This window comes from Strix aluco, chromosome 4 (assembly GCF_031877795.1).
Source record: "Strix aluco isolate bStrAlu1 chromosome 4, bStrAlu1.hap1, whole genome shotgun sequence".
Taxonomy (NCBI): domain Eukaryota; kingdom Metazoa; phylum Chordata; class Aves; order Strigiformes; family Strigidae; genus Strix; species Strix aluco.
This window is the reverse complement of record NC_133934.1, coordinates 62,346,555-62,371,425: the sequence shown is the minus strand read 5'-3', so window position 1 is coordinate 62,371,425 and position 24,871 is coordinate 62,346,555. Positions and strand designations below refer to the sequence as shown.

The window sequence follows — 24,871 nt, the reverse complement described above, 5'->3', positions numbered from 1 at the left end:
GTGCCCATGACAGCATCACCTTTGCAGAGCACAGAGGGGATATGTACCAGGTCCATGGGTGCTGTGTCCACTGTGGAGCAGAGCTGCCTACCTCCCTTAGAGCATCCTGGGAGAAGAGAGAGAAAACACGTGCTGAAGCAGTGGGATCTCCCCAGCACGTATCCCTCTTGGCCAGCAGGATGAAAGCCCCCTCGAAACCTCTCATGCCTGCATAGCCACAGCAGTCAATGCCATTAGCCAGCCCAGACATGCTGCAGGAGCCCTTGGGTTTTCCTCCCGGTCCATGTAGTCCAGCTGATGCTTTTGGCACATCTACAAAAACATTTGGCTTCTTAAGTAGCCCTTTGAACTTAGCAATGAAGCATTACAGCCAGGGCATAGCAGTAATCCTCTCTCAACACCAGTGATGGGGGGAAAAAGGGCAGAGGGAGCCCACATGGCCCCAGATAGCTACAAATCCAAGGAGCAGCATCAGTAACGCACAGGGGTTCAAACCTGTCCCACTTGGGTCTCTGCCCAGCCCAGCACACTGCCAGCTCCCACCGGGCACGGAGCAGTCATATCTGAGCTAGTCGATGACACGGTGCTTTTATTTACTGCTTGCTTATTCCTACACCCCCAAACATATTACTCTTTCCATTCCTGGAGGGACAGATTAGGCAAAGGAATGTGTCCTTTGCTGCTGGCAGCTTGGTTTGGCTGCTGTTTTCTTCTACTGATGTTTTTAATAAGGGAGGAAATGGCTGTTCATCTCGGGGAGAGCCATTCTGTCATAAGCTGACATTCTCTGGGATTTGTTTTTATTAGCTCAGCTCTGGTGTACAGGCACTGCCAGAGCTGCTCATTGATTTTCCCAGCCTGGATAATATCTAAGCTGCCTGCTCACCCTGCCGTGGTTGCTACCAGGGCTCCCGTAACTCCTTCTACACAGGTTTCCATCAGCGCTCTCCTCCTGCTGCTCTTGGCCTCACTGGAGCAAAAGCGGGACTTTATTCCAAAGCCAGGGAAATCTTCTTTCACTGGGCTTTGGGTCAGGTTCATGCCTAAATCAAAAATGTAAAACATACTTAATACAGAAACCCTTTCACTGAAGTGGATTATTTTATGTCTTTCAATTACTCAATAAGTAGTTCCCGTGCTGAAAATAATCAGTGTGTCAGATTACCTGTAAAGTTAGCATAGCTTAGTGGTAACAAAACTCAGTGACTTGCATGCTGGGCCACGTAGCACCGGTCTTGACAGCCATGGTGCATTTGGGCAAGGAGGTATTTGATTGATGCTGTCAGGAAATTGTCCCTTGGACTGACATCTGGTATCCCCTGCGGGGTCTTCTGGATGCCCAAGGTCTTTGGGGAGATTACTGAGAATCAAGAGTTAACTGTTACTGATACACTGGTGGTTTCAGATGTATTTTACATGCCTTAGGGACCCTAGGGCTTGCAGGGTGCTGGAAAGATATCAGCACATATGTCAAAGCTATTTTATCCTCAGTCAGGGAGTGCTTGAACAGCACTGGGCAGGGTAAAGAGCAGATTTGCTCCTCTTGCATGTCTCTGCAGTTGAGGGACCAGGCTCAGAGACTGTGACCCAGGTACAAAACCTTGCTCTGCTATTTATCATACTTAACACTGGCACACCTTATACTAACGGTGTAAACTGGGTATGTTGCTCCCTTATTTGTCACACAGAAATCAGGTGATGGCAAGGATAATCAATGGCATTGAGGAGTGATTACCACAATTTCTCCTTTTCCCATACTATTCTGCTTCGTAGCCTGTGACAGTGCAGTATTTTACAAGTTTCAGTCTCCAGCAAAAGGCAAATGCCATTTTGTTGGACTTGCTGATATAAAAGCTAAGGATGTGCCTGGCCTGGGGGCAGTTGGCACTGCCATGGGAAAGATGATAGTGCTTGCTAACTCCTCCCTGATCCATCAGCACTGTTGTGGCACCTGAAATTGGGCATCCCAAACAGGACAGAGCACACCCAGCCTTTGAAATTCATCTCACTTCTTCTCTTGGACTGTACTAGAAAAGCTACAAATTCATATATTCCCCCCCCCCCCCCCCGCCCCCCCAGGTGTTTTTAAATTGATCTTGTTCCCAGTTTGTTGTTAGTGTTCCTTTTTGTTTGTTCTTTTGTGAGTCTGTTGAGTTTGGGGAGGGAGGTTGTAATTACAGAGAAGTTGTTTTTATGGTTGTTTTCCAGCACTCCAGGGATGGGTGTTATGTATATAAAATCAGTATTTTGCAATTAATATTAAAAAGTAATAAGAGTGATAATAATAATACAGCAATGAAGTCTGTGTTTCTTGCTAAGCATGGTGAGCTTTGTGGGCCAGTGGCCCTTCCCTGAGGAAGACCATGAACCTAGATGGCAGAATCCCTCTCCAGGAGCAAAACCACCCCTAATTCCTGCATTGTGTCCTAAAGTCAGCAGAGTTATGGTTTCGTGATAGACGTACAGATTCATCTCATGTAGGGGAAGAAGCTCTCAGAGAGCTTTCCCTGTGCCAGGCTAACTTTGTCTTGGGATAGATGAATCTGTGCCATTGGCCGCATCTGGATGGGATGGATGCATCTGGCCAAAGTCTGCCTGGTTTCTTTCTCCTTGCATCCACCCACATTAGGTGCCTTGCCCCACTTGCCTAGCCAAAGAGCTCTTGGTTGCTTCAGCCTGTCAGGGCGATCTACTCAGGTGAACTGGTGGGGTTGTTCAGGGAGATGTTCTTCTGCTGTCCTCCAGCAGCCTTGGACAAAAGAAAGAATGGTTTGCAAGATGCAAGGTTTGCATTAACGTTTTTTCACACTGACTTAAGAGGGTGGATGAGCTGGAATGACACTGAGATAAAGCAATGCGCAGCCACCAGGAAAATGACATGCGCTTCATCTTCTCAGTTTTCTGGGTGCTGCTGGAGGACCTGGCTGGAATCGGCATTTCTATCACGATCTACAGTGAGCACACAATGAATTCTTGCCTTGCTGTTGGACTTGCAAGTCCTAGTTTCTTAGATGTTGGAAATACTCAGGAAGAGCTGCAAGACCATTTGGGAAAAGGACCCCTCATCTCTCCACCTCCAAGTCTCCCTGGAGAGAAGACTTCTAGCATGGAAGAGATGGAGCGGAAAGTCGCTCTCCATCTTTCATTATCATTTGATGTCTATCACTCATGCTGATAAAGCCAAAGAGCTAAAAGGTTTGAGTTGTTTCTCATGGGTGCTGACATAGCAGACTGTATATCAGGAAAGGCCTGACATTTGATGTGGCTTTATCATTGGCAAGCAGGCAAAGAAAATGGATAAATTAATCACCTTTTCCCTCCATCTGTCATAAGCTTTTATCCCACAGGGAGGAAAATGTTTCCAGTTTGTCCCAGCTTTTTGAAGTGTGACACTATTGTATTTGCCAGCCTGCATAATGCCTAAGTCATCAAAATGCCAGAAGTGGAGGGGAATGTAAATACCACTTATAACACAGCCTCGTGGACCACAAAGCTGGGTTTCAAGCCTCCCTGGTCTTTTTGAAAAGCCCCCAGAGATTTCCAGCCAATCTTTCCCTCAGCTCATTGACTCTAACTTAGCCCTGAGCAGCCATCTCGTGACTCACCATTTATTTCTCATTTCTTATTTACATTTTACTAAGTAATGATACCTTTCATTTCACTGCATCTGGTGGAAACTTGAGGGATTTACAGGCAAGTTTTACAGTCTGAATAAGGTAGTGGGATACCCTCTGTGTTAGGGTCCCAGCACCCTCGTCCCTTTCTGGGAAGGACATGCAGTGTAAGACCAGAAGCAATCCATCTGTTTTATCAGCAAAGCCAAGGCACACCTATGCTGCCTCTCACAAATCTTTGTTGCTGGGTTGCCTAACTTTGCCACTGCAATGCCCGTGTTTACATGGCTTTGGGGTAAAACCATGTTACAAGTTCATCACAGGGAATCACCCACTTTCCAGGCTGTCTTAAAATCACTGTTCTGTTACAATTTAAAAGCAAATTCATGTTAAAAGGTCTGTCTTTTTTTCTGGGTAGTGTTTCAGGGATCAGTCTGACTTCCCAGGAGTTTTAAAATATAGCTCTAAGGTTTGAAAAAGAAAAGTCAACTTTCTTTCTCCTTCCTCAGTGAAAAAAAAAAACCAAACCAAAAAACCAAAGACTTTTAAATGATCTCTTTCTGTCCAAAGCCTCCAAGCTCATATGTCTCTGTGAACGTTCAAAGAGAGTCTTTTTTCACTGTTGGTAAGTGGTTGTAATGGACTTGTTGTAATCTCCGTGATGTTGTTAGCATGAAACGTTTTTACACTTGAATCACAGCGTTCAATGGTTCTTTATACTGTGCGTCCGCTTCTTTGTTGTGTGCGAAAGGTGGAGCTGCACACAAGACTAGCTATGACATCTTGATATTTTCAACAGCATCATCATTGCTTCTAGGATATTGTGGGGTCTGAGTCTGTTCAGGACACCTGCAGCTTGCCAGATGCCTTGGAATCTGTGTTTCAGGTTGCAGCTTTCTTGATGCAGGATTCAAGTCTAGGTCCATTTCTGCTATTGGTCTCTTGCACCACAGCTTGGTTAACAGATACACATATTTGAGAAAGGGTCTCAGACAACCTCACTCTGTGTCTGAGATGGATTAGAAGTCATGCAGCATGTGACCAATGATTTTTTTTTGGTTTTATCTCCAGCACAGCGATGCAGTCCATGACCTGCTCCTGGACTTTATCACGTGGGTTGGCATCCTGCTCTCACTGGTCTGCCTCCTGATCTGCATCTTCACCTTCTGCTTCTTCCGTGGATTGCAGAGCGACCGCAACACAATTCACAAGAACTTGTGCATCAGCCTCTTCGTGGCAGAACTCCTCTTCCTCATTGGCATCAACCGGACTGACCAGCCGGTAAGAGGCAAAGCACTTTCTGCTCCTGCCACAGGCCCTCGTCTCAGTGCGTAATGGGGTGTTTGACCATGCAATGAGATATGTTTCAGCACTGCTTTAATTCCATGCATGAATCCTCACAGGGTTGGGCCCCTAGTTGTTAACTGGAAGTCAAATGCTGATGCCTGCTGTGATTTCAGGGGCTTTATGTGTGTTGTTTGTAAATAACACGTGTGTGTATGTTTAATAAGCAGGTTGTAAAAATACACTTATGCTACGTACCTCTTTATATATTTATTTGCCAGATTGTGTACGTACCTACCTTTGTATCTTTTAATACAATTTATATATGCAGAGACGTGTCTATTTTAAAATAGTTCACAGACATTTTCCAAGTGAAAAAAAACTTCTTCCTTTGGAGAAGGGAAGATAAGAACTCCCTCATTAAACCTCCCAGTAAGAGTAATCCTGACTGTTACATTAATTCAGCATGTTACAAACACCTTCCCTTGCTCTTTTCAATCCGTACACAGATTGCCTGTGCCGTCTTTGCTGCCCTCCTGCACTTCTTCTTCCTGGCAGCTTTCACCTGGATGTTCCTGGAGGGGGTGCAGCTCTACATCATGCTGGTGGAGGTTTTTGAGAGCGAACACTCCAGGAGGAAGTACTTCTATTTGGTTGGCTACGGCATGCCTGCGCTGATTGTGGCTGTATCAGCAGCGGTGGATTACCGGAGCTACGGCACGGACAAAGTGTGAGTGAGGCTTGGCACTGCTTGGACCTGGTCAGGAAGGATGGGAGTGGGGATGACAAAGGGAGGCGAAGAGCCCAGAGACCTGGCAGGCAAAGGAGGCCTGTGCACGCAGAGCTCAGGCAGGAGGCATGTCTTGCCTTATCTCTGTGTCTCCAACACAGTCTGTGATGTTACAGAACAAATTTCCCACTATGAAATGATATGCAAAGGTATTTTCTTGGGGAAGTCAGTTGGGGAAAATTTTATCACATCATTGCATAATATCAGCAGAGGTGGCTGTCCCATTTCTCAGTTTGCTACTGTATCAGAAAGGTCATCCTTCTTCTCTAACCAAAGAGTATTTCTCATTTACATGATGAAACACTGCTTTATTCTTCCGCTTTTTTAAGTGTTCTATCAAATTAACAGAACCTGCAAGCAAAATAGGTGGTGACTGTGGAGTGCATTATACTCTTTGCAAATCAGAACAGCTACATCATTTATCATTATGAATATTCTTAAATGTTTTCAACATTGCTGAAGCTGGTATCAAAGCACAATTTAGATGATCATGCAACACCGTCTAATGAAAAACAAAGGGAAAATTGAGCCTTTGATTTTCTTTGCCAGCTTTGTTACAATAGCACTAACAATGTGTTTTTATTGACTTTTTTTTTTTTCCTTTCCCTTGTCAGGCTGCCTTTCCCCTGTCATTTTAACTGAGTTAAGGACTCAATCTGAAAGCATACATATCAATGAGCTAGTAGCGTTTTTAAAGCTCCTTTTTAGCATAGGTCAGGTCAGGTCATGGCAGCAGTTGATATTCTGTTAAATTCAACTGCAAAATTTTTGCTTGAAAGCTTATTGGTATACAGGATCCTGGTTCCTTGTGGAAGCAAATCTGTAGAGCAATGGAGCTGCTCATGATCCATGTACCAAGCAGGTAGGCTTGGACCCCAGCTGGATATTTGCATTGTGTTCCTCCCATGAGTAGGAGAACAGCAACTTGAATTTGTATAAATGTCATACTTTCTGGAAAGGAAATATCCCACACAGATAAAGGTAGGAGGGAGTAAGTTTTCAAGGATCTCTACCAATTTATTCAAAGTACTTTGACCGACTTTGACAGGCCTAGGAGGCAAAGAAAAAGTAACACAACAGCTGATTATAGTTTCCATCAGCTGCCACCTGCTTTCTTCCCCAACCAACTCTTCTGTTCACATCCTGTCTTGAGTGATATATAAGCCCCCATTGAATCAGGTATTGAAACATTCTACCTTGTCCATTTAGACAAATTTATTCTTACTGCGGTGTTTCTGTGGAGGACCTGTCTCTTCACAGTGGCTTACATGGGGCACATTGAGCCTCAAGCATGTTACAACCAAAGGGCCACGAGTCTGGCTCCCTGGAAAGCCAGCTGACATGCTCCAGCACATCTGCCACTGCTGAAGCTGTGTCCCCACCGGTCCGGTTCGCAGTCTGGTGTTTTAGTGGCTGCCTTCTACACTGTTCACCCTGTGACTTCTGTAGCATTACCATCACAGGGCTTCTAGCACCAGAGCGATCCTTTTCACTTCCCTCTCAATGTTTTGGGCTGCCTACCAGGAAAACCCAGCATTACAGCTAGTTTGCAATGCAAGCTAGCACCAACTGCATTCTCTCAGAGTTCTCTGTTTCTTTTGGGTGTTGGAAATGTCTTGCTTCCTTCCCTCATAGTAAAAGGACATCCACAAGCCCAGTGTATTTCTTTGGACATGAGACAGCAGTTGATTTGCATCTGCCCTCATCTTTGCAGAGTCCCTTGTGATGCTCTGTAGGGACAACCTGAGTACCAGTGTAGGTTCTGGGAGATAGCAGCACGCAGCATGATGCCTGTAGAGAGTGGGAACATACGGCACCTAACCACAGCTCCCATAAAGCACCATGGCAGCTTTGCATAACAGAAATGTTTCTGCTCCTGTTAAATGAATATATGGACCTTTCTGAAGCACAGCAAAATAAACATATTCCATGGGATACGCTGCCTTTTCCCAACAGGCCTTGGGTGCCCAAATGTTTCCATGGCGTGGGAGGTACAGGCAGAAAGTTTGGCTGAAATTCACTGGAGGCGAACAACAAAACTTTGCTATCTTTGTGTTGAGGAGGCAGCAGTCCTATGTCTGTGCCAGTAAAATTTCTCTCCCTCCCCACAGCATAAAGTAGTATTTTTAATGATTAAACGTGTATATATAATATTTTGCAAATAAATATTTACAGAGATTTGCAGAGCCTAAAATATTTATTTATAATCTCTAATTTCAGAGTGCACAATTTTATCACGTTCTCATAGTGGAAAATAAAAAACATACAATATGTTTTGTATAACTATCATGCTCCATCTGGTTGATGGATGATGATGTATTTTTCTGTATAATGTTATTAGAAGGGTAGAACTGATTAGAATTTGTAGTGAACTATATGCCAGGCATACATAATTTGATTGCAAGAAGTTGCTTGGTTTTGCCAGGTTTTGTAAAACATCCTCTGGAATATATTACTTGCCTCCCTCCATTATTTATTGCATTTGTTTAAGCAGGACTTATGGAGCTGTTAGTGTTATTTGTTTTTTGCCTGGCATTTGGTGCCACCATTCATACATCTCAGAATGATTTGCTTAGACACCCAATGTAGGTTTTCTTGATTTCATCTTCCTTTCTAAATCCAACCCTCCTGTAACGCATGCCCAGATTATATAGCCAAGAACAGGCAGTTGTTCTCTGTTTCTTTGCTCATCACTTGGTGCCTGTGATTTTCTGAAGCGATTTTGTGTAAGAGCAGTTCAAGCCACTCATATTAGGAGATTAATTTGCTTTTATAACCAAGCAGCAGCATAGTGGTTCCATTAAAAGATCATCCCATTCAAGCCAGCAGCGACTGTTCGTATGAGCAAGCTGAGTCGTGCTTGGCCCTTCCCCCCAGATAATTTGGAAATGTTTTTCTGATGGTAATTTCTAAAGTAAAGGTGAAAAGCAGGAAGCCCCACTGCAGACAGTGGTCCCCCAACATTGCCAAAGCGATTCTGGGAATGCTCACATGAACTTCCAAGTGACCGTTTCTTATGGGCCAGGTCTTCAGCTGCTGTGTCTTAAATGGCCATGTATCAAGTTTTGCTGAAAAAAAAAGATACTGGGATTGCAGTTTTAAAAAGTTACATCATTTGCCTTCTCCTGTGTGTTAACCAAATCCATCCATCTCCTGGCCGAAGCTGATGTCAGGCATCATGGTGGGCAGTGCTGTGAAATGCAGAAGGAAAATAGCATTTGCGGTTGTTGTTAGTGTTTGAAGATGTGTCTAAAATTCAGTAAAAGATGGGTTAAGACTTTAGCAGCCTCCCTTTGAGAGGATGCGCTCAAGTAGCAGGCCATCCAAAAATCAACAGCAAGAAGCTATTCCATATTCCCATACTGTCCTGGATTTCATATCAATGCCTCTTACAAACCTCAGAGGAAAGCAGCTATGCTTTGAATGGTTCAATATATTTTAGAAAACATACTTGTAGGTATATTAATCCACTGGTGATCAAATTCATCATGACAGGAATCTCTCTATGGTTTCTCCCCCCCATCTCCCCCCTTTTTGGTATGCTATAAAGCAGCATATACATGATAAGCAATCCAGCTGTCAGAAAGCAAAATGAAAGCCCGGTGTGTGCACGCAGCCTCCAAGTCCATCAGCCAGCCGCCAACATTTTATGCATGTTAATGTTGCTTGGAAAATAGCTTCTAACAACACAGTCTGTCTTGGGTGACTCCACTGAACTTGTTTTATTTTCAGTGTTCATGCTGGGTATTTGGAGGAGGAAGCATGAGCAATGTGGACACTGGACTGCCTTAAGCAGAACCTGTATTGCGCCCTTCAAAGGCACATCTTGTGCATACGTATCCCCATTACTGCACCCAGACAAGGAGGCTGTATAGCCACGTGAAACAAACAGCTGAGCTCCCATGAACAACATGATATGTTTAGGGCTCTTCAAATTTTATGGTCCAATGGCAGCTAATGATTGTTTATTAGTTATATTTAATGCACACCAGGGATAGTTTAGTATTTGATTTCTCTTCATGCAGAAAATAGAGTAAACTCTTTGTAGTCTTTATTACTTGGGAAAAGCTTTAGGTGAATATAGCAGCTTGTCACTGTGGAAAAGGAGGAAATTAAAAAGTAAAGGAAAGCAGTGCCACAGAGCTCGTTACGAGCACTAATATGCTGGTGAGAGTCTTGGAAGAAGCAGTGGGGTTTTGAGCAGCATTCCCTGCATCCGCAGATTTTCAGATAATCCAATCTGCCTTGTACTGAGCCCTGAAGCAGCTCGTTTGCTTAGTGGCAGCAAAGTCTAAACTTGTAATGCAGCAAGTCCATGTTCACGGTGCAGCTGCGCATGTGGGGTCAGAAGTAACTCAGCAGCCCAAGATTAGCAACTTTGGGAAGTGAGTTGCCTGATTGCTTCCTTGTTTTGAGGAGCTCATTTATGCAGCTCATTGTGCGTGTGGGTTTTTGTCTTTTAAGGGAAGAAAAGCTCAGTGTGGTACTTGTCTGATTAGCAATTTACAGCTCCTCAATGCAATTGGCGAGATGCCTGTGTTTTGATGTTTTGGTCTTAATTTGCATTTTTAATGAGCTATGACTTAAAACAGGTTCAAAGTTACATCTCTTCCTGATGACCACAAAAAACCCCAGCTTTTTTAAGTCCCTCTGCAGATTAGAGGCAGTCCTGCAGCTTTCCATTTAGTCACCCAAGACTGAGTGTCTTACACAGTTTCATAGAAAGATGATTCTTCTATTCAAACAAACAAAAAATGACATCACATTCTTTAAAGATGTAGAGAGGTGGGAAAAAGCCTTCTCTGATTTTTGCAAGCTGTACTCTTGCTTAGATGAAGCCATCTCTCACTGGAAGGGGACCTTTTTGCTCCATGCCTGTCCCCTGCTTATCCCGAGGGCAGGACCCGGCTCCTCATCTGTTTCCCATCCACAGCATCCCTCTTATGACACTGAATTGTGCTCCACAACCGAAGAGACAGATTTTTTAGGGGAATGGCGTGGAAAACTTATCCATTTGGCTGACTGGAAAGGAAACCAGTTGCTTCACGCTTCTTTACTCAGCCCAGCATGGCTTTTCCCTCATGCTGTATTTCAGCTTCCACCGATTTTCCCCGTGTCCCAATCTATATGCATTCAAAACCAGCTGCATCAGATGTGAGCATATGGCTGGCCATCATGCTTTAAGGAGTAAAGAGAGGGTTTATGTCTTTCCTTTTCCCTGGGCTTTCCAAGAGCCATTTCACTCTTTGTGCTGAAGGAAAACCAAGTTGCTTGGCAATGAAAATACACTGTGCTCCTGACTCCTGTGCAGCAGGGGCTGGGGAACATTTTAAATGTTAAACTGACAAAAAGTTCAAAATATTTTAATTTTTAAAAAAAAAAAAGCAAACAACCCTCTCAGTCCTCTCCCACGCACCGTCACTCTTATTATCAGTAGAAAAAAATTGTGGGGCTGCATATTCCCTGATTTATACGTGGCAGCTGAGGCATAAGCTCTAGTTATACTTTTTTCCTATGGGATGTGGTAGATATAAAGTCTGAAATGCCGTGTAATGTGTGAGCTGCTGCTATGCAGACATCTTTTTTCAGGGATGGGGGAGAGGGCTTTTTACAGGGACTTCATTATCCTTGAAACCTCTATTCCTCTGTCAAATCTAGTTGCAATTGGGCGACATTTCAGATGTTATTATGGGTGATACACAGATGTCATGATCGCATAAACCCTTTCCTATAGGAAATGAGACTCAAATAGTCTCTAGTCACTCGTGTTGTTCCATTACCAGCTGCATCTAAATCACCTTGAACTTCTGCAGCCACAGAGGAAACAAGATTTCCTCACAATTGCTCTGAAAGTCTCTGTTTGCCTCTCACATTAAGATTTTGATGCTGTCACATGAAGATTCTGGATGAACAGCTGCAGAGGCAGTTCAGGAGTGACGGTCACGGAAGTGATGGTATTTTAATTTGTGACAAATAGTGTTACGACCATATGTATATTGAAACATCTTCAACACTGACAAGACCTGAAATTTATATGGTCAGGGAGGGAAGTGAGAAGCTTTCTCTACATCTTTGAATTTATTCATCTCCTGGCTTCTCCCAGTTGTAGAGGTTCAGGGCATGTTTTATTCTCTCGGCAGGTGGCTCCTGCTGATCTCCGTGGGGCTGCTGGCACAGACCTTTCTGCCTAATGCAAAGTCCATTGGAAGGGAAAAAACATTCAGCACGTGCACTAGAGCTGTCATTTGTGAGAACTGCTATCTCTTCCACCATGATAAATTCATATGCACAGTTCCTGTCACTTGCCTAATTATGAAACTCCATCGGATGTTTAGTAGAATGGTTTTATGCTTTCTTAGTCCTCTGTGTATAAATGGAACTGTGATTTGCAGTGTTGCAAACACGACAAGACACTATTATTTTAAACATCGTGCAAAACTTTCTTGGAATTTATATTCGTCTGTCTTGTAACCAGTCACTTCCATTTTATCTTCCTGTCGCCTGGAATGAACTAGGAATGGAAATGTAATTTCCCAGGGGCCTTAAAAAATGTGGGGAGTATTAAATGCGGTTGAAATTAAGCGATTAATAATTTAGTTTTAAGCCATGAATCAACTTCATGTGATAGCGCAGACCATATGCAACCTCGAAACATTAGTGGAAACAAAACACTCCGGAGGTTCAGAGAAATAAAATGCTCTAAAGAGGAAGTTGCTGAACCTAATTAAACCTCAGCCTTCTGTTATCCAAATCATGCTTCCTATTTGCACCAAATTTGCTCTGATCTGCTTGTCGGAGAAATGTCATCTTGCTTGACAGCTGACAGACAGCTTGCATTGCATCAGAGCTGGAGAGGCAAGAGGAGCTTAAAGCAAAGAAGAAGCTCCATGGATGCTCATCGGACCCCTTCCTTAAAAAACCCCACAGTTTTAAGGTTTTTTTTCCAACAGATGCAGGAAGCCTTAGCAACTAGGCCTTGTGCCATTTTCTCCCTGCTTCCTCCAGAGGTAATTATCTTACTCCATCAATAGCGCTGTCAGAAATTGGGCACATAATTCAGCATTTAAATGAACAAGCAATGTAATATTTCCTGTCTCCCACCGGCGTGTTTTGCAGCTCACATTCTTCTCTGTCACTCGCTCACTCTTGATGTATGTCCTGGGTGCAGTCCTTGAATGCCTTCTCTCCCCTGTGTTTCATTACAGATGTTGGCTCCGACTTGACACCTACTTCATTTGGAGCTTTATAGGACCAGCGACCTTGATAATTATGGTAAGAACTCCTAATTAACTACTCCATCTCTCAGGTCAAGAAATAAAACTTTTGCTGTTCCTTTACTCTTTATCTTTAATTTACACAGATTAATTTGAGAAAGGCATGTTCTTCTTTGACCCCACCTGGCACAAGCAATTAGACGCTTATTACGAGAGGCTCTTGGCATTGCAAAATACTTGATCAAAACAGGCCAGGGATCTTTGGAGCGAGTGCTTGCTGAGTTTGGTTTCTATCACTGGACATTCAGAAGTGCCAAACTCTGATGCCATTCACTACCCCCCCCTTTTGAATTCCAGAGCAAAGCTTTGCATCGATCATGCAAAAAAGGGCAGTCTGGGATGGGGGGAATGAAATGAAGTCCAAACTGGAAGAGAGGTTTGATGGGGGTTTTTCCTCCCTGGCAGAAGTTGAAGCTTATGTGACTTCACGGTTAGCACATTGCCAGTGTATCAGCTAACACAGCAGCAAGGTAGAGAACCCAACTTTAGAGGCAGCTGGAGTTTTCTTATACTTTAATCGCTACAATATGGCTTAAATAAACCATCCTTTGTTTTGAATAGACTACAGTTTGGCTAACACAGCAAACCAGGCACTCTCACTTCAATGCAGACATTGTCCCTGCTTCTTCTGCTTCTCCTGCAACTGGGGGCTGTTTCATCAGCCTTCCACATAAGGGAGGGGACTGTGCCACCAGCTACAACTGTTAGGTTTTTTTCCCCCTTAAGCAATTCATTCATAAGGAAGATATCTTCCCTTTTTGATTATGTTGCAAACCTTGGCCTGGGCTTTTGGGGGAACTCCTTTCCAGGAATTGGCAGCCTTGGTAACACTGAGGCATTAAAACGCCATCACATCTTTTACAGCACAAATCAAACTCTTTTTCCTTTTAATTTTTCAGCTTTTCATTGTGCTAAGCATCTTCAGCAGTTGTGGTTTCCCAGCCCATCTTTCCATTACAATGTATTTAAAGTATATATTCACAGAAAAGGATGCTTTTTTGCTTCATTACAATGGGGCCACTAAGCAAGACGCTTGGAATGACTTTTCACAACTGTACACCTCTCAGACACAGAAGAGCTGTTACAGAAAATATTTTTAATTTTCCATAACATCATTTGAAGCACTACAGCTGATGTTGGAACCAGCCCCATATCAGTAACAAATGCACTGCCATGGCTTTGGTAATGCTGTGGCATCACCTGTCCTGCAGTCTACAGGCCAGCTCACCTTATAACATGCTTGGCAATTTTCTGTGATGCAGTCACTCTAAAACTATAGTGAGACCTCATTTCCTACAGCAACTCATTTGTTACAGAGAAGAAGCTGACTTTCTCCCCATCATGTTGTGCCATGTCACGTAATCCTCTTTTTTTTTCCCCTCCCCCCCCCCCCCCCCCCCCCCCCCCCCCCGCAGCTTAATGTCATCTTCCTCGGGATCGCTCTCTATAAAATGTTTCATCATACTGCCATACTGAAACCTGAATCTGGATGTCTTGACAATATCAAGTAAGTGGTTGGGTTTTTTTCTTTCTCTCTGCCTGTTTCTGTCTTTTGCTGTGTATGCTCCTGTTCCCCTCTGAGGAGCTTACAGGGGAACAAACTCCGCTGGCAGCAGTGATAACCAGGGGCAATATGCTGGGTTATGGCACTGCAGAGTGGTTTCTAATTGGTACCAACAAGTGGCTGATGGTGAAGCACTGTCTTTATTGGGATTTGGCTGCCAGTGGTGGCATTTTCCATGCAATGCATGAAGGAAGCAAAGTTCCATTTGCTGTCCTTGAAGCAGGTAACCTCCTAGTCCCTCTATGCAAAAGGAAATCATGCCTGATAATTACCAGCTAATTATTGCAGTCTCTACAGGGAAGGTGTTGAAATTGTTGATCATTACTATTTCTTTGTGCTCCAGGGGTGACAGCCTTACTTCTTTTCTGTTTGTTTTGGCCCTTGACAGATTTAATGACCCAAATTCTCCCCAGAATCTGATTAGTTTCAGCAAAGTTACTGGGGGTTTACTTGGAGGTGCCCACATTAGAGGATGTGCTTGCCAGCCAAGGCATGTTTTGCCCTTGGACTCTGTTAGCGTCTGAGCCTGGGCATCTTACTGCCTAGCAAGCTGTTTCATTGTATTGATAGAATATTAGTCTCCATCAGTGCCTGTTTATTCAAGTACCTCTGGTTTTAATTACTTGCTTCAAAAATAGAAGTGGGATTTCAGGTGCAGCACGTGATAAGATGGGGAGCCTGCTAATTAATAAAACCATCCAATGAACTTCAGGAGGAGGAAACTGTTGGCAGTCAGTGCTGTATTGCCAGCCCAGGAAAGGAGAGCATTGTACAACACAGCTAGAAGTTGGTTCTCCCATGGTGGGAGCAGGGGAAGAGGCGTGAGGGGAGCTTATTAGGAGATGACTGAATTGCATAGTTACAAGACAGTTCTCAGCGAGGTTACTGTTCTTACCACTGAGCTGCTCTCACAGATGCAGCTTTAATTTAAACTACGTCAGTCTTCCCTCTTAAACTTCCCAGGCAGACAAGGCTTGCAGTGCCACTGGCGTACCATGACCTGGCATGGTCCTGTGGATGAAGTTTTAGTTTCTTAGGCACAGCTGCTTCTTTGAGGGTTGTGAGGAAAGGGGGCTGGAGCCTGTACAAATGCAGGAGACCCCAGTGAGCTCAGGCACCCAGGGTGCTTGTTTGCCGTGTCTGTCCCTGCCCAGGTTGTGGGCAGGCTCTTCTGCAAGTGTGCCTCTGTATCTCCTGCCATCGCTTAGCTATAAAATGAAATTGGAGGAGCAGTCTCTCCTGGATGACCAGGACTGATCCCAGCGTAGTAGTCTTTCCTTCAGTCTTGGATGAGGTGTTAAAGGAATGGTACATTTAATAACACTTATTAATATGACTACTCATCATGCATTAGTGCTATGGGATTGCTCGCTGAGAACAGTCTTTCTAAGGTTACCCACACAAAATCTGTCTAGAAAGCTTTGCAGTATGACATTTAAATTAAAAACTGGGGAAAAAAAACAACAAAGCCCTTATAATTAAAGCAGAAATAATAATTGCCTACTGAATAATCTTGCTTGTGCTAATCTCTAGTATCTTTGTTTAAAATGCCAGGAGTTTATACAACCAGTTATGTCAATTATAATGTCATTGTAAAATATTTTATAAGATTCTTTGGCAGATGAGTGTCTATTCCTGATCTGACTTCTTTAAAACGTTTTGAAAACACAAGCCATTAAAATACTTAAGTGTGTTGCTGATACCCTTCCAAATGTGTTGCTTCATTACAAATTATTTTTTATGCTTGAAAAGACAAGAGAAACAAAATATAAACTCAAGAAGACCCCAAGCTCACCCTAGGAAGTTTATCAAAACAAAAATTTCAGAAGGGACTTGACTATAATTTCTGAATACCTAAGCAGGACAAAGTTAAGTCTCTAAATCCAAGGCATGTATTGTCCTAATATTGGATATGCTTGAGTTAGAAGGTGCAGATTTTTAACAAAGAAGAGAATTCACCTTTGAGGGAATGTTCCTAGGGGTGTGAGGGGCTTGCAATCTCTGGAAAACTTTTAGGTAAGATCATAGTCATCTTCTAGGTAAAATTGTAGTCATCTTCTAGGTAAGATTGTGGTCTTCTTCCAAAGTCATTGGCTCTAGCTCAGTTGCAAAATGTGGATGTGATACAGCAGCTCTGGAATAAAAAGCAACAGACCATGTTATTTCATAGGTGGCCAGGAAGATCCTTTCTGAGCTTACCTCTGTAGGTCTATATGGTTGGTGAAAATACACCCAGATCTGTTTCTCAAGACACGCACTGACTTTTCTGGCTCTCAGCATGGTCTCAGAGCCTTGCATCTTATCTTACTGGTTTATATTTTAAAAACCAAACCAAACTGAGGGCCTGCACTGGAGGGCCCCTTGCTGCCATCTGCGTATGACAGCTTTACGGCACACAGGGAGCTGAATGGGAGTTTGTTCTCCCAGTTCATTTCCTAGCACTGCTCAGTGTTAGGCTGTGGTGAAGCTCTCGCAACATAAATCCTGAGCCTGTTCAACAACAGCAAAATAGTTGATTCCCTATGGCAACATAAAAATAAAGGCCATAAAATATTTTAATAGGCTGTTAATAAGCGCCCCTGCAATCTGGTGCTTGCCTATGTCACTTTAAAGGTTAGAAATACATTATGAAGTATAGAAAATAGAGAGCCAAATAACTCCACTTAAATTAATGAACTTGATAAGGTATCAGGTGTCACCTGGGATACCTTTAATTACTGCACCAACAGAAAAGCCATTCAAAGGGCAGTGCCTGAACCAGATGCTGTGTGGCTGGAAGATTTGTAGGCACTGTGCAAAGTTGTAAAAATAAACTTCCCTAACCTTCAGGAACAGTCCCTGTATTATTATGCCAGCATGGGAGAATCTGACATTCCCGCGGTGGACCACTGGTTTCCTAGGGGTTACCCAGCAAGAGATTTGATGACTACAGCGTCAGTTTATTTTTTACCCACGTTAACTTTTCCAGCTTAGCCTAGCACTTTAAAGAGGGAAGTAGGGTAGCTATATGTGGGTCCTTCTCCCTGTGTCAAGAGCATCCTCCCTGTATAGCAGGTTGGTACTAAGTCTATTCAATGGATTGCGCCTGCTGAGACAGTGCGGTTCATGCTCTAGTCCTGCTTTTGAGGCATGTAGTCAGGAAAAGATGTCAGCTCGTGTACATGGGATACATTGTTTGGAGCTGTAAAAGTTTCTGTGACTGCCACCAATGCCAGGAGGGCAGACTAGCTCCCATTTCACAACACGTACCATCACCAAAAGCAGCATGCTTTTACCTAGAGCCTTTTGAAAAAGTGCAGTTTGACTTCTTCCTTCAGTACGTTAAAACAGAAATTTTAAGGATTCACCCAGAGTGGAGATCTCTTCTGCCTTTTAAAGATCTCTTCAGTATGAAGTAACGCAGACAAGGACACCAAAACGGTTGCTTCTTGGGTGCTGCGTGTAGCTTCTGCCCATGCCTCCCCAAACGCGGGGCAGGAGGGGATTTTCCTTCCCAGCCTTTTCCAATGGCTGTTTCTGGACACTCGAGGTCACTGTGGCCATTGCTCTTTCATCTTTACACAGCTTGTCAGCAAACGTAGGTGAGCAGAGATGGGCAGTGAGGAGCACTGTTTCGTCTTTGGTAGCTCTCCCACATCACTGGTGTCTTGCTCATGGCCCATTTGAGAGTGTAAGTGGCATGCAGGGGGTGCACGAAATTGCTTGTGAGCATGAACTGATGCACTGTCAACAAATGTAGCTGAGAAGGCTTTATTTTGGAGGGTTGATTTCCCCAGCCCTTACAGGCTTGCAGAGAAGACAGATCTTTCAAGCCAGGGACTATGCAAGCTTTTTAGATGGCAGAAGCCTGCTGTGCTGCTTGCATCTATAGCCTGCGAGTGGAGACTATAGGCGTATCAGTGCGGCATCAATGCACTCTTGCTAGCAGATGGCTCCTCACGAGGACGTGTTACCAGCTGGAATACTTTAGAGCAGCTGTGAGGCTGTTTTACCGGAGGTTGCTGCCGTGTGGAGTGATTTCTGGAGTCGAGCAGCTAAAGTCTCTCCTTCACACTTTTCCATTGTGCCGGGTAGATGTTAGATGTGCAAAATGTCTCAGACTGTCATAGACAGGAGTACGCTGAATCTTTTTTATATTTCACATTCCTGTAGGAAGCCTTCTGTGACAAAGGAAAATACATCTATATGTGAATAGTCCAGCATGGTTCTTCAGTTTTCCATCCATCATCTCCTTTCTGGGTGGTCAGGCATGTACTGTGGCTGCTTGTGGTCCTCTCACACCAGGTTTTCATCCAACCTGTGCCAGATGCTGCAGCATGACAAACCATCCACATATTTCCGGATGCTTAACCCCCATTCTATGTGCAAAATGGAGGATTTCAGAGGAACCCCCTCCCCAAATGCCTTTGTGTTGTGTGGCAGTACAGAGCTTGTTCTGCAGCCATTTAAATAGTGCTCATTTGAGTCATTGTGGCATTAGTAAAGGGGAAGAAAAAAGGGGCTACACTGATGGTAATCCAGATGGCTCTTCACCATACCTACTGAAATCTGAGGTCCTGTCTTTGCTGTATGCTGTTATTGTGCACAATGTGGGGCGTTTTAGTTACTGACATGTAAAACTGTTAAAAAAATGGGTGGGGAGAGCAGTTATTTAGTTAACAAAAGGCAAATCCTATGAGCGGATTGAAAGGATTCATCAACGGGGCCAAGCAGCTGCCACACCTGAAGTTACACAGGCCATCTCCAAATGGCTGGAGGGGAGAAGGTGAAACCTCCTCTTTCCTAGCAGAGACCAGAAGCCATCCTTTCTCTTCCTTACAGACGTAACCTTTCCTTTGAAGTTCCCGCAGGTGCCTGTCCCCTCTCCCCCCAGCGCTGCCTGGCCACGGTTGGGTTTGTTAGCATTTCCTCTGGCCAGACCAGACTTCCTGACATTCTTCTGTGCTGCAGTATGTGGCAACGAGATTTTATTTTATTTACTTTGGAAGGGTGACGCGTCGGCCGTAGCTGCCAAGTGCAGTTGTGGACCTGCTAAAAAGAAGGCAGGAGGCAAAGGGCCTTGTCAGCTCACTTCTCTTTTTGTCCTATTCTATTGCATTATCGGTTTAGTGAGGGTATAGCTTGGCTTGTGCCATAGGCCACCTGGATGCTTTTTGTAAAGCACAACTCACAGGGACCAATTCAAAGAGGAACATGGCAGGCTGTAGTCCTGGGTTTGTGCAATAGAAACCCAGCCAAAAGTCATCCTGGAAATTTAATTTTCTTTCTTTCAGACAGGGAGACCCAGAGTCTTAGCTGGGAGCTCCTTTTGTTGGTAAAGAGGCATTAATTAGGGGCCTTGAGATAGTTTTAATCCTGGTATTAATTACTGTAGTTTTGTTGCAGCTTTCTTCCCTCTTGTGGAAACCTGCTCCCATCCCATCTTCTGCAACAATAAAATAAGCACTATATCAAAAACCTGAAATTCACTGGAAAAAATTTATTTATTCCGAACATGCAGGAGATAATGTTTTTAGCTATTGTGCCACGTTCACAAGAACACACCCTGAAATCCCATTAATGGGGATGATGCAGAAATGTCCTGCACTGCAGCCTTCAGAGATCAATCCCCAAATGACCAAAACAAGCCCTCCTCAGCATGCTGGCTGCTGTGGGAGCTTCAAATGGTCTGGGGCTGAAGGCACACAGCCCTGATTTAATGGATAAATTAAAAAGTATTATGTTCTCCCAAGTTTCTGACTTGATACAAAACTCACACCATACTCCTTTATTTTTCATTTTTTTCCGTGGGAGTCTCTTGCTCACAGGCTTACAGAAATAAATCTGAGAATGTGCAACATAAAAGCCAAAAGTAGGAGCCAAATGCAAAGACTCAGCATTGATTATTACTATATAAAAACTTGCAAAGCCCAGTCCGGGCTGTTTCAGGGTGTCCGGCCCAGGCTGGGGGAGGCAAGGGGCGAGAAGCATCAGGCACAAAACTGAGAAGCCCCTTTTGAAAATATGCCTCCTTTACAAACCATTGCCATATCCTGCTCTCCCCATATGTTGTATGGGTGTAAGTGATTATCTGCTCATTTTCTTGCTTCAACATATGTATTTTATTTAAAGAGACATGACTAATCCCAGCCCCCAGATTAGCTTGTTGTTTCAGTCCTGTGGGTTTTCTTAAGTCATAAAAAAATCCTCAGAGTTAGGTAGAAAATTGAAAACAAAGGTTAAATAGAACTTCCAAAAATCATCTGCGGATATGTTTAAATTAAATCCTTGATTTAACACAGCGGTATTGTGCTGGCAGGAACAGAGGTTTACCAGTCTAGTTTTATTTACTCAGCTGATTGAAATGCAGGAGAAGTAAACATCCTGGGTTTGGTGCAGTGAGGACCGAGTTAGACTTTTGAAAATGCAAGATTCCTTCTCCTTTGGTAGGAAGAGCTTACATTACCGATGCAGAACAATAATTTGTAGCAGGTATCCTTTTACTAAAGGAAGATTAATTTGTGCTTTATTCTAGCCATTGGAAACAAGTGAAAGTAGGAAGATGTCTTTCTACTGAGCTTTAAACTCATCTCTTGGTTTCCAGATCTTTCTTGTTTAATTGTAAGACACTACACTTGGAAATAGTTTGTGATGCCAAAGGGTCTGGAATGGAATATTGCATTGGGTTCATCTGGGGGACTCAACTTGCAGAACAGCAGCAATTTAATCCTTCATTACTTCTGGGTTTGCGGTTGCTTGGGAGTGCACAGCAAGGACATGGTGCAACGAAGGGGTCCAGCTCTTGGGAGTGTGCCCAGCACAGCTTCTGGGTGCAGAAGGCCCAATCCTGTATCTTCAGCATTCGCATTTCCTGATAAAGTAAGGGCTGAGGGTCTGTGGCAACGTGCAGATTTCTTTGGAGCAGCAAGTGGGGAGAGGAGGTTACGTGCACCTATGCAGCTTCAAGGAGGTACATGCTTTGGCGTGAGTGGTGGAAAGCCAAGATATGAAGGGTTTGAAACACAAGCTAATGAATGTAATGCTTACAGGAGCCACAGTAAACCTCTGTTAAACATGACCCGAAATCCTGACTGGCCATTACCTGTAACTTACAATGTGAAATAAAATAGCAGTGCCTCTAAAGAATGAACTTTCTGTTAAGATTTTCATACAGCCCTGCTAACAAAATAGAAAGACTTAACTCAGCGGGCTGTTCAAGAATAGGGAGTTAAAAACCTCTCCTTCCCAGCCAGCTGTGCTATATGCAGCATTCCTGGACTCCACTGACTTCTGGGGACTGCAGGCTCAGATTACAGCAGCTCCAGGGATGCCTTTTGGAGAGGAATCATCCCTGGATTCCTGCTCCAGGAAAGGATAATCTGATCCTAGGGAACAAAAAGAGCCCCCAGCCTAGTGTTTGGGTCTGGATAAACTCGGATGTGAAATGAAGTGTGTGTTTTAATGGTTCTTGGGACGTGCAGGCAGCACATTCTCTGTCACCAGAAAACTTGACAGGAGTGTTTTGCAAGGATGACCAAATGATCTGGGTACTTCTGAAAATGAGGAATAGTTTTTTCTCTCCTTTGGAAAACCTCCCCCTGTGCAAAGTTTAGATGTTAGCCACAGAGTACTGAGCTGGGCATTAGAAACTGCCTGCCTCACTTTCCTTGTACAGGAGCTCAGGCTACAGTCTTTGCATTTTATATGGCCTTGGGAGAGTACCGTGCCTTCACAAGCCTGGCAGTTGACTTAGCATCTATCTGGATCCTGTGTAAGAAAGCACCATGCTTCCTAGTCCCTGGGTAACTCAGTGCTGCTCCTATATAGCTTCATCTGCATCTCTGGATGGGTAAACTTTGAACAGGCAGCCTAAACCAAACCCAGAAAAATCCGTTGGAGATGGCACAAAATGAAGTATTTATGAGCTTCCTACCAAGAAAAGATATGGCACATTTATATTTTGCCTGAGTGCAGAGTTTGTGAGCACCTAGGAGACAGAAACCCTGCTGGTGCTGAAAAAACTTCTGAGGTTGCACTTCTGTCTGGATGCCTTTTTTGCCCAGTGATGTTGATGGCAGCACCTGATTTTGTTTGTTGCAGTCTGCTGCTGAGTTTTTCAAAGAAGGGTTTGGTTAATATCTGACTGTCTGGGCTTTGGGTTTTACTTGTTTATCTATATTTTTTGTGATGGGCACCTTAATGTTGAATGGTGATTGTAAAGCACTAATCTTCCCTGTGACGGGGGAATTTCAGAATTAAAAAAAAAAAAAATCAATGAGCGGTTATCGATTTGGGAGGGTGTCCTGGAAGATATTAAATACCTAAGGTCCTTCTGTGAACCCGTAAATCATGATTATTGTTTTAAAAGGCCATACATTTTAAGTATTTTGTCAGCAAGCCCTGCTGATGCTATTTGGATAATACAAATGTATCTAAAGGCTTTGGTGAATCCATATCGTGTGGAAACAATATTGGATATGTGGTTACACATCAGTGTGGTTTGAATAATCATGCCATGCCTTTCGAAGTTAGGAGAAAGGAAATAAACAGTGTAAGTAATTCTGAGGGTAATTTATTACTTATAGAAAATGAGATGAGTTTAACAAAATTGCTCTTTCCAATTGCAGTAATTAAGAACAAATCTCAGAAAGCAGGCCATGACTTCCTCGAATGAGTTGAGGGGGAAAGGGAAGATGCTTTGCCTTTGGCAGAAATAATCAGGCATAGGTTGCCCAGATCCTGTGCTTGGATATCACGTAGGGCCAAGGAAGGTTTGGCCTCATTTGTCTGAAAAAAATTTTCAGAGCTACCGCTGGAAGTCAGAAGTGGCTTTCAACCTATATAAAATTTCCCTTATGCCAGGAGGTAGGACCCCAACCTTTACAGATCTCCAAGGCATGTAAATCCGGGGGTTTCTTCTGCAAATGAAGTGGTGACAGGCCAGGTGACCCCCCAAGATGGTTACAGATGTCTTTAGGGGACTGGCCACCTCCTGTGAAAGGGTGCAGGAGCCAGAAGATAAGACTTGGAAATGATGGCTTGGAAAGCCATGTGAGGGAGGTGGTGGAGTCCCCATCCCTGGAGGTGTTTAAGAGTAGGGTCGACATAGCACTGAGGGATATGGTGTAGTTGGGAGCTGTCAGTGCTAGGTTAACAGTTGGACTAGATGATCTTCAAGGTCCTTTCCAACCTAGATGATTCTGTGATGAATACCAGCAGCCTAAGGAAGGCGATTAGGAAGACATTTGGCTTCATGCCATCAAGGTGGTAACTTTGTCATGAAACGTGAAGGCAAAATCCTTTAAGCACTCTTTTATTGCTTGCAATTGATTTTTCTCACCATGAAGATGCTCCTTCAGTAATTAGCAATGAACCCATTTGCTTTATGAGGGGAGTGCTGGACTTTCCAACCCCTTCCTGTAGATTTTCAGCAGTTCAATAAATCAATCTTTTCTAATCCTTGAAATTTAAAAAAAATAAGGAAAACAAAACATGCCTACTGCCTCATATTGGCAGGCAGTGGGGAGACAGCATAGCACACTTTATTTTGTGTCTCTCTCATGCTTGCCTGCAGGAAACGTCTGTCTCTCTGCTTTATTTGCACAATATTAAAATTAATTCCATGGGTCTTTCCAAATGCTTTCGAGGGGGCACATCATCCATCTATTTTTATTTGGGTTTCATCACCCGTAACAGCTACTAAAAGTCCTGTGTACTCACTTCGGCGTTTTTGATTGCTAGCCAAACTGTTATTTTGGGGCCCGAGCACTGAGTCCATGTGCTTACTGAGCCTTTTCCTGCTATTGGAGAGATGGGAAAATACTTTGAATTGTCAAAAGAGTGATAAATTCAAGTTAGGTAATGTTAAACCATAAAGAGTTGAATAAAATGATAACACCTGAAGTTGATTAGTTATGAAGGGGTTTATTTAAGGCCCAGTTTTACTCTAAAAGTGTCTCAAAAACTACACTTTGTTAAATTAAATATTAAAAAAAAAAAGTAAACTCTTTTCAAAATGTAAGAAGACCAGACATTATTCATTTTAACTGAGAGCTGAATAGCTGCTTTTTGATAACAGGCTTTCACTGTTCAGCAGGATTGTAGGACCAGTCTGTGTGTGAAGGTAAATTCTTGACTTACTTTTCCTGCTGAAAAAAAATGAAGGTTTTAGCAATCCAGGATATTGCTAATCTGCATACATGGAAGTGGTTTTCACCATACAATATAAATTGCAGATTGTCCGTGCCTCTGTATTGGGCTGTCAGTGTATATTTTGGCAATTCAGTTGCCTTGTGTCAAAAAGGTGCATGTTGGGGTTTTAAAATGATAGGCAGTGCAAAAGGGGTTTCCTAGTTTAGGATGCATT

The 24,871-nt window shown here is 43.5% G+C and overlaps 1 protein-coding gene across 1 annotated transcript in view; it reads left to right on the top strand.

Moving 5' to 3' along the window:
* The window catches only part of ADGRL3 (adhesion G protein-coupled receptor L3), a 514,763-nt gene that overhangs the window by 451,691 nt on the left and 38,201 nt on the right, over positions 1–24,871 (top strand). The window contains exons 18-21 of the mRNA XM_074823334.1: positions 4,686–4,895; positions 5,408–5,628; positions 12,894–12,960; positions 14,378–14,469. Of these exons, the coding sequence (XP_074679435.1) occupies positions 4,686–4,895; positions 5,408–5,628; positions 12,894–12,960; positions 14,378–14,469 (590 nt within the window). The remainder of the gene's footprint in view (positions 1–4,685; positions 4,896–5,407; positions 5,629–12,893; positions 12,961–14,377; positions 14,470–24,871) is intronic.